This window comes from Taeniopygia guttata, chromosome Z (assembly GCF_048771995.1).
Source record: "Taeniopygia guttata chromosome Z, bTaeGut7.mat, whole genome shotgun sequence".
NCBI lineage: Eukaryota > Metazoa > Chordata > Aves > Passeriformes > Estrildidae > Taeniopygia > Taeniopygia guttata.
In genome coordinates, this window is record NC_133063.1 from 80,991,143 (window position 1) to 81,004,193 (window position 13,051).

General features: G+C 44.5%; 2 protein-coding genes across 4 annotated transcripts in view; one reads left to right on the forward strand and one right to left on the reverse strand.

Annotated features, from left to right (window-relative positions):
• Window positions 1-6,547: 6,547 nt before the first annotated feature.
• RPS23 (ribosomal protein S23) lies at window positions 6,548-8,154 on the forward strand (the record flags this gene model as incomplete). Its single annotated transcript, NM_001245400.1, is given in 4 exon segments — window positions 6,548-6,581; window positions 6,822-6,981; window positions 7,722-7,842; window positions 7,960-8,154. Coding segments are annotated over 4 exon segments (432 nt in total). The 3' UTR covers window positions 8,107-8,154.
• A 3,392-nt stretch (window positions 8,155-11,546) lies between these two features.
• Window positions 11,547-13,051, reverse strand: part of ATG10 (autophagy related 10) — a 59,578-nt gene continuing 58,073 nt past the window's right edge. For all 3 annotated transcript variants that reach the window (XM_072921840.1, XM_072921839.1, XM_012577795.5), the window contains one exon: window positions 11,547-12,913. In XM_072921840.1, coding sequence (XP_072777941.1) covers window positions 12,901-12,913 — 13 coding nt within the window. In that variant the 3' untranslated portion in view covers window positions 11,547-12,900. The remainder of the gene's footprint in view (window positions 12,914-13,051) is intronic.

A 13,051-nucleotide genomic window follows, 5' to 3' on the forward strand; every position in this document is an offset into this window, starting at 1 on the left:
AGTATCTCATCCCTAAAAAAAAACACTTCCCCCACATACATAGTCTTTATTTTAACATTATGTTGTAACTTAAAGCTACACTTAACACAATACGTAAGAGAATTAATACAGCATAACTTTCTAACATTACACATATAATATTCATTGTAACATTTGCGAAAAGCCAATCCTAAATATGCATTTTTCACACCCACCTCCTACTCAGGCATTCCCACCCCCAGGAAGGAGGCACTGCAGCTCTTATTGTACTCTAAACAATGTTTTTTTTTGTTTGTTTTTTTTAAATCTACCTCACAGGAAAGGTAATTTGTATTCAGTTCAAGTCAGCACAAAGGCACACAGTTCTGTCAGGGCTGGGAAGCAGCCAGAGAGTGGCAGGGCAGACGTGGCACCCCTGGCCACATCTGGGGTGTCACTGCTGTCCAGCCACCCCCTGTCACACAGAGTGACCAGAGGGACACCCTGGAGAGCCTGGGGTGCCAGCTGTTAAAGCCAGGGAATCTCAGAAAAACGGAAAGCTGGACAAGACAAACGCAGATCTGAACCAATGTGGTTAATCAAGCGTTCTCTCTTTATTCAAGATAAGGTGGTAGTTTATATAAGCTTCCACATAGTTTACAAAAACAAAGACACTCTGATTGGCAAGCTAACATTGTTTACCTTTTCCTTAAAACGGCCTACACCTTACATTATAAAACCTATACTAATTCACACCCAAACAACCCAGTGGTCCCCATCACACCTTAAGACATTTTCTATCTGCGCCACAAGCTCTGAATTTCTAACTGCGTCAGAGGCGTGAAGGCCTCAAGGCCCAAATCTGAGGCCTAGACTGGAGTAGCTCAAATCTCATAACTCATGTCCTTTTTCTCTCAAAATGCTGCAACAAGCTGTGCTGCAGGAATTGTGCACAGGCTGGGTTTGCATGGCACCAGGATGGGTAATTCATCCCCGTGGCTGCGTCTCCTCGGGCACACAGAGAGCAAACATCATTTCCAGCTGTTTGCATCACCTCCCAAAGCCATCTCAGGTCAGCACGGAGCTTCCTGAATCAACCACAGCGTGAGGTGTCAGCCACTTCACAGGTACCAGCGCTGAACACATCACCTTTTAAACCTCATACATCATTGCTGCTCTGATTCACAGAGCACTGACAACGCTACGGGGCAGAAAACCAGCCTTAAACACACAAAAATGTGTCTCAGTTCCAGCACCATCCTCCTGCTGGGAAACTAACCAGGCCAAAAACAAAAATTAATCCTTTTGCAACTCTTTTCTGCTTCCCTGTGAGGGTGGGCAGGTCCTGGCACAGGCTGTTGTCGGAATCTGTGGGTATTGGCGATTCCGAGATTGTAAAAAGTCTCTGTCTGTCAGCCCCGCTGCCAAAGCAGAAGCCATAATTGGTCTGTGCTGGTTTCAAGGTTGTTTATTCTGTTTATCTCTAACATGTTCTGCTGCCCTGCCGCAGCTCTGTCCTGCAGGGCAGCGTGTGGGGCTCTGCCCTCAGTGGGATGGTACAAACATTAAATACCACAAACTACCTGTGCTGGATTTACAATAACGTGCCAATATCTGTCACCTACGTTGGACAGTGTGTCCCCAGCCTAAACCAACAGAACAATGCCAACACCACAGTGAAACATGGAGGCATGAAGAAGGAGAAAAAGGACAAGGCACACCCAATTTCCTCCATCTTGTCCCCTCTGAACCCCTAATCTAAAAACCTAAAATTTTACTTTTGCACCCGTGCCACACTAAATTATTACTCTTATCAAACACTCAAAGCTTGTAATTCATCCTGTAAGATTGAAAACTCTTTTCCATGGACAGAGATCACAGCCAGTGTCTCTGGGGGCTCTGTCCAGGGGGGTTCCTGACCCCTGCCAGGGTCCCAGACCTGCCAGGGCAGCCAGAGGGAAGCCCTGGACTCCCACAGGCTGCCCCTGGATCCCTGGCAGTGCCCAAGGCCAGGTTGGACACCGGGACTGGAGCAGCTGGGATAATGGAAGGTGTCCCTGCCATGGCAGGATGGGATTTAGGCTTCCATCCAACCCAAAATACTCCATGATTCCAGGATTACCTTTCTGGCTCCCACATCCCAAGAGGATCCCATCCCTGAGGAATCCCCACACAGACTCCAGACCTTCCTGCACCCTCAGGGAAGGGTTGGTGAGGGGAAAACCACCCCAAAAAAAACCCACAAAAATCCCAGCGTGTGTCACAACCCACTGCCCCTGGCTGTGCAGCACCACGGGGCGCCTGGCGTCGGAGATCAGATTAGGCAGGGAGTTCCTGGATAAGAGGTGGGATTTTGGGTGGATTTGTCTGCTTGGCCAACTGAGACATTTAATTTTAGAAGCGCTTATCTGGCAGCACTCTCCAAAGCTGCCCACGGTGCCCTGAGGGGAGTTCTGAAAGGAAGGAGTCCAGGATCTCTTCCCTTTTTGGGAAACCCAAACCAATTTGGGTTGAAATGATGATGGGGTTTTTATTTTGTAGGCATAGTCTGTTTTTTTTAATGTTTGACAGGCTATTTAAGGGTGTTTTTAAAGTTTTTTTTTATTATTATTAAAAAAGGTATGAAATTATTGTGATACTTGTTTTTGTGTTTAATATGTTTTTGACCGAAATTATTTTGTTGTTGCATGTTAAGTTGTAGGTGATTATTGGTTGATTATGGTTTATTTGTTTTATTTAGGTGGTATGAATGTTGATGGGTAATCATGCCAATAATAAATCAACAAATTTTACCTAACAAGAAAAAAAATATATATATAAAATATATATTAAATAAATATTTATAAAATAAATATATATTAAATATATATTAAATATATATTTTTATATATATAAATATTTATATAAAAATTTATATATATATAAATAATATATATTAAATAAATATTTATAAAATAAATATATATTAAATATATATTAAATATATATTTAAAATAAATATATGGTTTTGTTGCTATATATATAATAAACATATATTTCTGTTGATATGTAAAATTTGTTAATTTATTATTGGCATGATTTGTTTTGTTGTATGAAGTGGTAAAGTAATAGTTTTGGTTATTGGAGTATTTTTTGGAAGAATTAATGGAGGATGTAGAGTTTCAGTTAAGATTGTTAATTTTTTTTCCAGGGGCACACCTTGAGGCCATCTGTGCCTGCACACTTCTCACTCATTAGCCTTAATTTTTACTTTATTCTTATTTGTTGTCTCAAATCAGACATGTGTTTTTAACTATTATTTATTTCAGCTATTAAACTGTTCTTTATCAAAATTTTACAAAACATCTTTACCAAAATTGTGCCATTTTTGGTACAATTCCCTTCCAGGAGAGGGAGAGGAATGAGGGAGAGGCTGTGTGGTGTTCAGCTGCAATCTGGGGTTAAAACATGACATATTGGATTTTTAAAAAAATTTTAAATTAAAATAAAATTTAAAAAAAAAAAAATACATAAATACATAAAAAGAAGAAGAAGAAAGAAAACCCAGCAGTAATTTTGAGAATGTGGTGAAACAAAGAAAATCTGTCTTAACAGAAGTGTCCCAAAATCCCATTTTAAAAAGAGCAAATCCCATAGTAGCTCCATGGCAAACCATCTCTTTCCCAGATCTTGACCTTTCAATGAATATTTGTCCAATAACTACCTGTTTGTCATGGTATATTTATGTTACATTCACCAGTTATCTTCCTTTTAAGTATTCCTAGTATTCCTAACTCTGTAAAGCAAAGCTGCAGCATTTTCACAAAGACAAAATGGTTTAGAAATTACCAAACAACAACTGCATTCCAGCATTGGAGCTGCATCTTTAGGAGTTGCTTTTATAACAGTAATGTTTTCTCCTCAAAGTGTTGAGGGGGTTTGTGGTTTTGTCTGGGATTGCTTGAGGTTTCTTTTGCAGGGAGAAGTTGGATTTTTATAATAATTAGGATTTTTTTTTTTATATTAGTTATTATATAAAGACTGAATGCAAAACCAGCCCTATGTAAACACATCAAATATGTATTTTTCCACTTAAGCCATGAGCAGAAGCTGTGTTAAAAATGATGTGTTTATACCTAATTCCTGCCTCTTTGGAGTCATTCCCAAAAGGGAAAGGAGCGTTCATGATTTGGGTGGATGGAGTCAGGCAGTGTGGACTGGGGCAGCTTTCAGAAATGAGAATTAAAGTTTTTTTCTGTTACACACCAGGGCTTGGAGCAGCCTGGGACAGTGGAAGGTGTCCCTGCTGTGGCAGGACAGGAATTTAGGGTCCCTCCCAACCCAAACCACTCCATCACTCCGTGAAAAGCTGCCAGTAAGAATCACAGAGCCACTGAGGTTGGAAAAGATCCATAAAACCAGTGAGTCCAGCTGTGAAAAATGAGAATTTTATGGTTGGCTCTTCGCAAATATTAAATTGAACACTATATGCGTCATGGAGGGTTATTTTGTAATACCATATTAATCCTTTATAAGTAGTGTGTTAAATATAGTTTTAGGTTACAACTAATGGTAAAATAGAAACTCTGCAATGTAAGATATTTTTTACCAGCTCAAGAAACAAGAAACTCTTTGCACAGAGATAATGGCAACACAAAACCTGAAGAGTTACAGCCTCCTTATCAGAACAGACAAACATCCTTCCACCTTCTTTCTGTCTTTATGGAACCACCAGGATTAAGGGGAAGGAGTTGACAAAAACCAGAAAAAATCTTAATTTGCAAGGAATTTATGCGCCATGTATGAGACGTATGAATATTCAACAGGCTGTTGCTTTTAAGGTTATTCCTTTGTTCATATATCATGTTTATTTTAACTACAAAACTACATTTACCATACTATTAAAATGTTAACACAGCACTTCTAATCAATATAACATAATGCATACAGTATTCAATTTAATAATTGCAAAAAGCCAGTCATAAAATATGCATTTTGCACAAGTTGATGCCAGTTTTGGTTTGGGAGTCAGTTCCTGACTTTCCCCATTCCCAAGGCAAAATCCAACTCCTGCATCCTGCTCCCCACACATGTTCTTGAAGAAACCTGTGAAAAATGCCTATTATATGACTCTACGCAGATATTTACTATATGTATTATGTAATATTGATTAGAAGTGCTGTATCAACATTTTAATAGTATGGTAAATGTAGTTCTGTAGTTAAAATAGAAACTCTGTATGTGGGTTTTTTTTGTTTTTTTTTTAAGAAATGAGAGACTCACTTCGAGATAACAGTCACAGAACCCCTAAATCTTCCAGAGAAGAGAAATTTACGGTTTTCTTGTCAGAAGAAGCTCATTTCTTCAGGCCTTGCTCAGGCTCGAAGACACCGTGGGGATTAAAAGCAGCAGCTGACATATACCAGAGTTTCTTGTTTCAAATAGAATGTATGCATAACCATGAAGTAGATATGAATATGCAACCATGTATTGTTTTAAGGCTTATTTCTTTGTTCACAAAACATTATTTTGGCAGCTTAGTGCCCAAAAACACCCAGACATCCATAATTCTTTGCTTTTTACTGTCTTGTAGTTGTCCCAACTCTAAATTTTTATCATTCTAATTGTATTACTATTTTTTATTTAATAAAATAACCAACAGACATCCATAATTCTTTGCTTTTTATTGTCTTGTAGTTGTCCCAACGCTAAATTTTTATCATTCTAATTGTATTACTATTTTTTTATTTAATAAAATAACCAACAGACATCCATAATTCTTTGCTTTTTACTGTCTTATAGTTGTCCTCACTCTAAATTTTTATCATTCTAATTGTATTACTATTTTTTATTTAATAAAATAACCAACAGACATCCATAATTCTTTGCTTTTTATTGTCTTGTAGTTGTCCCAACTCTAAATTTTTATCATTCTAATTGTATTACTATTTTTTTATTTAATAAAATAACCAACAGACATCCATAATTCTTTGCTTTTTATTGTCTTGTAGTTGTCCCAACTCTAAATTTTTATCATTCTAATTGTATTACTATTTTTTATTTAATAAAATAACCAACAGACATCCATAATTCTTTGCTCTTTACTGTCTTGTAGTTGTCCCAATTCTAAATTTTTATCATTCTAATTGTATTACTATTTTTTTATTTAATAAAATAACCCACAGACATCCATAATTCTTTGCTTTTTATTGTCTTGTAGTTGTCCCAACTCTAAATTTTTATAACTCTAACTGTATTACTATTTTTTAATTAACAAAATAACCATTTTACTAATATTAAACTCTTAAAATTTAAAAAATCAAGTGACCGGCGTTTTTCACCATTATCAATGCCGCTTTTCCGTGCCCAGCTCTGCTTCTAAAGTTGGTTTTTTTCCTATTTTTCCTGAGGCCGGGACGAACCTGCGGCACCGGGATTCGAACCCGCGGAGTCAAGCAGGACCGGTCCGCGCCGGGATTCGAACTCGCGGCCTCTCAGCTCGCCGGGCCGCCGCTGGCGGTGCCGGTGTTTGGATCAGGCGCAGCGCGGGCAGCCCGCGCGGGGTCCTGCCGGGCGCGGCTATAAAGGGCGGGCGCGGCTCGTCTTTCCCCTTTTCTCGCTCGGCAGCCGCGCGGAGAAGATGGGTGAGCGCCGCTCCGCGCCGCGAATTGGGCCGCGATTGCGGCCGGGGCTGGGGCTGCGGCATCCCCGGCGGTGCCCGCGGAGCTCCGCACGCTCTGCCCGCTCTGCCCGCCCGCCCGCGGCTGGCTGGGCGCGGCGCGGGCAGCGCTGCGGGCCGTGAGGCCGCGTCCGCCATTTCCCGCCTCATGGCCGCGCCGCTCTCCCCTCACGGCTCCTTCCCCTCCTCACCTCTCGCCCTGCAGGGAAGTGCCGAGGCCTCCGCACCGCTCGGAAGCTGCGCAGTCACCGCCGGGACCAGAAGTGGCACGACAAGCAGTACAAGAAGGCGCACCTGGGCACGGCGCTGAAGGCCAACCCCTTCGGCGGCGCTTCCCACGCCAAGGGCATCGTCCTGGAGAAAGTGTGGGTGCTCCCGACGGCCCCTGCATGCAGCTCCCCTGAGGAGGAGGAAAAAGATTAATTCAGGATGCTTTTCTCCAAAAATTTGGGCGGGGGGGGGGGCGAATAATGATCATAGTGTAAAAACATGTAAAATTAGTGTAAAAGTTGACGCACAACTTACAGCAAAATGAGAAACGTGGCTTTTTTTAGAAAACTGGAGAAAACCGGGATTTGTGGCAAAAATTAGAGAAAATCACTTCCTTTTAAAAGTAAGAAAAAATTGGGGATTTTAGTTAAATATCATGGAAAAGCCAATCTTTGGTGGGTTTTTTTTTTGTTGTTGTTTTTTAATAGGTGATAATCAGGATTTTTTTGGCACAAATGGCAAGGAAGCAGCGTTTGTGTGTCATAGATCCTACCTACTTCTATTTTTTCCTCCTTTTCTATAATTTGTAAATTTCATTGGGATGCTGCCACAGCTGTGGTTTCAGGGACAGTGTCTGTGATTTTGATTTTTTTAGAATTTTAGTGAATTATATTAGAGATTATATTTTCTGTTTGGTTTAGGAAGTGGTATTTTATGGATTCAAGCCTAAACCTAGATTAATACATATTAACTATTCAGAACTTCTAAACAGGTCACAGGTGTTGAGCTACAGATGCCACTTACACTGAGTACAAGGCAAAAAAGGTTAATTTTGTGTTAATTAACGCCGCTCCTGGCCCCCCACGCTGATTTTGCTGCTTGATTTCGTTTGCAGGGGGGTAGAAGCCAAGCAGCCCAACTCAGCCATCAGGAAATGCGTCAGAGTGCAGCTCATTAAGAACGGCAAAAAAATCACAGCTTTCGTCCCCAACGATGGCTGCCTGAACTTCATTGAGGTAATGGCCTAAAACGCTGCGAGGAAGGGGGGAAAGGTGTGAAAAACAGAGGTTTTTGGGGCTGGCTCTGGTGCTGACCCCCTGTTCTGTCCCTGTTGTGTCCCTGTGCTGTCCCAGGAGAACGACGAGGTGCTGGTGGCCGGGTTTGGGCGCAAGGGCCACGCTGTTGGGGACATCCCGGGCGTGCGCTTCAAGGTGGTCAAGGTGGCCAACGTGTCCCTGCTGGCCCTCTACAAGGGCAAGAAGGAGAGACCCAGGTCCTAAATCCCTCACCGCTCTGACAAGAACGCCAATAAAACCTTGGGTTTTAAAGTTCTCTGCTTCTTATTCAGGGGTTGCTGCGGGCACAGAAATCTTAGCGTTAAAACATTGAATTTCTCCCTACGTCTGGCCAAAGAAACAGCCCAAACCTTAGTGTTCGTTTAGGACTGCTAATCAGGAATAAAAATATCCCCTTCAAGGCGTGACAAACTGCATTAATTTTAATGCGTAATTGTGAAAAAGAGCCTTCCTCACATGAAAAACGGTCTCAGGTGTGTGAGTACAGGCACAGAACTCACCAGCTTTGGGCCCTGAAGGGGTTGATTGAAACATCTGCCCGACCCAGAGAGTTTCACTTATTTTGAGTACAGTTTGGGGCAAGTCTGCCCAGTTTGGAGACACCTGTTCAGTACAGCAGTGCTGTGCACTGACTTGGGTGTCTAAATTTTTACCTACTTCGGCAGATAAAAAGTGCATCGTTCAGTTTCTTAGCGCACTACAACCTCAAAACATTTATTTTGAGGTTATCTGGCTGGAGTCAGAGTGAACAATTCCCTCATTACAACTGCGTGGTGAGAATTCAGTTATTCGTGTAAAAATGGAAAAGGAATGTAAGAATACGCTGAGAATGTCCCGAGGTTAGTGTGGTCCCTGCTGGGGGAGGCAGCGGGAAGGGGACTGGGGACTGTCCCCACTCGGAGTTATGAGTCTCCACATCCCGAGAACGGCGCTCGGCGGCGCTGTGGTGCGGCCGTGTGGCCACCAGGGGGCGCGGCAGGAGCAGAACGGGAACGGAAATGCCGGAGCCGAGACCTCGTGTGGGCTGCGGGCAAGGGAACGGGGAATTGCGGGAAAACCGGGTAAACCGGGCTGCAGGGAGGCACGGGAGAGATCCGGGCCGAGCCCGGGGCCCAGAGCCTGAGCTGGGCCGAGCCCAAACCCTGAGCTGGGCCGAGCCCAAACCCTGAGCTGAGCCCAGAGCCCAAACCCTGAGCTGGGCTGAGCCCAAACCCTGAGCTGAGCCCAGAGCCCAAACCCTGTGCTGGCCTGAGCCCAGAGCCCAAACCCTGAGCTGAGCCCAAACCCTGAGCTGGGCTGAGCCCAGAGCCCAAACCCTGTGCTGGGCCCAGCCCAGAACCCAAACCCTGAGCTGAGCTGAGCCCAGAGCCCAAACCCTGAGCTGGGCCCAGCCCAGAGCCCAAACCCTGAGCTGGGCCCAGCCCAGAGCCCAAACCCTGAGCTGGGCTGAGCCCAAACCCTGAGCTGAGCCCAGAGCCCAAACCCAAACCCTGTGCGGGCCCAGCCCAGATCCCAAACCCAAACCCTGAGCTGGGCCCAGCCCAGATCCCAAACCCAAACCCTGAGCTGGGCCCAGCCCAGATCGCAAACCCAAACCCTGAGCTGGGCTGAGCCCGGAGCCCAAACCCAAACCCTGTTTGGGCCCAGCCCAGATCCCAATCCCAAACCCTGTTTGGGCCCAGCCCAGCGGGGGCAGCCGCCAGGGCCATTCTGCCCCTCTGCCCCTCAGCTCAGAGCCACCTGCAGAGCTGCCCCAGCCCTGGGCCGGCCCGGCAGGAGCTGGAGCTGCTGGAGGAGCCCAGAGGAGGCTCCAGGACGGGCAGGGGATGCAGCAGCTCTGCTGGCAGGAAAGGCTGGCACAGCCGGCATCGCTCACCCGGGCAGGAGAAGCTTTGGGCTGAGCTCAGGGCGGCCTCGCAGGGAAGATGGAGAGAGACAATGGACAAGGGCTGCAGGGACAGGAGCCAGGGAATGGCTCCCTAACCCAACACCCTCCAAGAGAGAGGAGAACCCACAGCTGGCCACATTTTCCACCTCATCACCAGAAGTAATTACTGTTTTCACTTATTAAAGCAGCTGGCCAACCATCTGACACCAGCAACAGCTGACTGAGTAACAGTGCTGCTGCAGGAGATGTTGTTTTGTAAGACACTTGAGGAAGGTGTTAAGAGGGTGCTCCATAAATCCATTCTCTGTTCAAACACAGCAGTGAAATCCCTCTGCCTTTAAGGTGAATTTGTCTTCAGGAGGTGACAGCTACAAGAAGCTCTCAAGTGAGGCACTGAAAGCTTCCGCGTGGTGCAGGGTTTTTTAAGATTTTCCGAAATCCAAGAGATAACAACCTCTGTGACACCTTCCAAATCCTGAGATCCTGAGCACTCAATACAGGGTTACTTTTGCAGCTCTCAGCTTCAGGCAATTTTTTTTTTTATTCCAGGTGGTAAGAATTTATTGCTAAAAATGCAGTAAATTCCTTGAAACACTTTTAAAAGCCTACATGTTAAAAATAGGTATAAATACCCATACACACGCTGTTCTCTAAAAGAGAGTATTTTTGAGGAAATAATTGTAACTTCACCATTCAGAGGGAAGAGTAATCGTCCTTCCTTTGTGCTGGAACTGAGTTTATACGTGTGCAATATAAATACAGATGTCCAAACAGACTCATGAAACCACCATCATAGCAAAGAAGGAGGGAGGAAAAAGTTACTGAGCAAGTTTTGCTGAAATTCATGGAGTTGCAGCAAAAATTGACACTGATTACTTGACTGTATTTAGCTGTAATTAAATAGCTCCACATTTCCTGCATGGAATATTCCTGTTAGTAAGCAAGGCCAGGCAAGCTCAAATCTCCTGGCAGGGGGTTAAATTCTTACCTGGTCATGCTGACACAAATGAGGGATTACCTCTGTGGCTACCAACTGCACTCCCCAGAAAAACACATTTCTTTGGCTCAGGTGAACAGATAAAATTAATTGCTCTTGATGATTCTGGCAATGCAGGGCAGGTGTGAGACTGTTCTCTGTTGCAAGAGCTCCCCAGAAGTAAAGAACCTCTCTTTTGTGTCTTCCCAGATTAGCAAAGGTGAACAAATGAGCAAATTTACAAATCTAAACTGGAAATTTTCTCCTTGATAGGATGCAGGAGATCAGACAATGCATGTAGACAAAACCCAAGCTCAGGTCTAAGGATCTTCAATAGTTTCACTAAATAATGAATCACAACATAAAATATAATCACAAAACAGTGCCATGATTCACTTAATTTTTTTAAAATTATATATCTATATAATTTTCGTGCACAAAAATTCAGCTAAGATATCCCAAGTCATCCAGGTATAAATGTAAACAGGAAATTGGTTGCCTACCTCCCACCCCAGCCATTAAAAAGGAGATACCCAAACAGGCTTATTTATCTCCCAAATATTTATGTTAGCCTGTACTTGTTTCTCTATCTAACCTCCATGTATTTCTACTAACTGAGCTGAATTTTGGTTTTCCAGGCAAATTTCAGGGAAATATTGATACTGATGAGACACTGCACTGTCACCTCACTGTTTGAGCCCAGCGTAATGTCCTGGTCAAATAATCCTGATTTTTCTTTGCAAATGGTGGATTAAGGTAGAAAGCAATGGGTGTTGAGACTTGTTCCATGTAAAATACAAATATTTATTTTCCTTTACATATAAATTCCACATTTTGGAGGTTGAGTGCTTCTTCTGTTCCAGGGTATCACAAGTGAAGATCACAGAGCAGGGGTGAATGTTTAACATCTCTTAAACCTGCTGGTACCTCTTTTTGTTGGTTCTTCCTCCTAAGTCTCACTGAAATTTAAAAATGGGCTGTGGATGTGTTACCAAAAGTGTTGAAAAAGCCATTGTAGCTGCGAGCCATATTTTGTAAATCTTACATGGGAAAGATGGCTTTCCAGGTTAGATTGACACAGAACAAAATAAACAATGTGCTTTAATTATTAATTCCAAATGTCTGGCAAACAAATTCCACATTGATGGAATTTGAAGGACTGCACTCTGTGTTCCATACCCACCAATGGCAAGTTAAAAACATCATCTGAAAAAACAGAATCTGGGATGCATTTCACACTCCCAGCCCTAACCCTGCGTGCAGTGACAATTGCTGAATGCACAGAGTAAAACCTGTGTTCCAGTGTCAGCTGCTCAGACTCTGTTTTACACTGCAAATGAAATGGGGCTGGGAGAGAAGCCAGGAGGGTGGTAGGGAAGTTCCTCGTTGTCTGGTTCTCAGTGACAGCACTGCCAGGCAGCTCCCCAAAAAGCAACAGCTGCCAGGGGAGGCTGCAGAAGTCGTGCAGGGTAGGCAGCAAACCTGTGAACAACCCGAGAAACGCTAACTGGGAACAGCAGCAGCTCCCCGGGGCTCGGAGCGCTTCCCTGGCAGGCAGCGGAGCACGGCAGAGCCAGATGTTCCCACACGGCTGCTCAGGCACCTGAGCTGCAGAGCCGGACCTGCTCCCGAGGGGCAAATCCCGGGATGAGGGTGCTCTGTGCGCTGGGCTGGGCCCGCAGCAGGCTCTGCTGGACAGGGTGGCTCCCAGGTGAAGCGCTCTCAGCCATACTCTCGCTGCCACAAGCTCACACCGCGCCCCACGAGCATTCCTCTGTGCTTATACTGCATTTTCTGCCCCACAGATGGTGCAGATTTTCTAGAGGTAAGTTCAGTAAATCAGCAACTCCGGATTTGCTCTGGCTGGTGGATCTGTGTGCGGCCTCAGCAAGGGCAGGGGCACAGGAGGCAGGAGATGAGTGACTTCAAGGGAGGCCAGGCCTGGGTGGGGCTGGGGAGCTGCTCCCACAGCTGCAGCCAGTTCCCACCCTCATCAGTGCCCAGTTCTGGCCAGAGAAAGAGCCAGGAGCAACCATTTCCACTTTGGCATGGCTAACCAGCCAGGAAGCATCCTTCAGCTTCATTCCCAGGGAAGTCTGCAGCAGCTTTTTCACACCTAACCACTCCCAGTCGTTCAGCTCAGGGCTCTGGAGAGGCAACAGCAAACACAAAAAAAGGAGTTAAATTAAAATCCTTGTAGCAGTTATGCCAGACCCCCAACCCTCTGCTGGGGGAACCAGTATAAAACATTTCTCCACACCTGAGAGAGACCCCAGGAGCCCAGG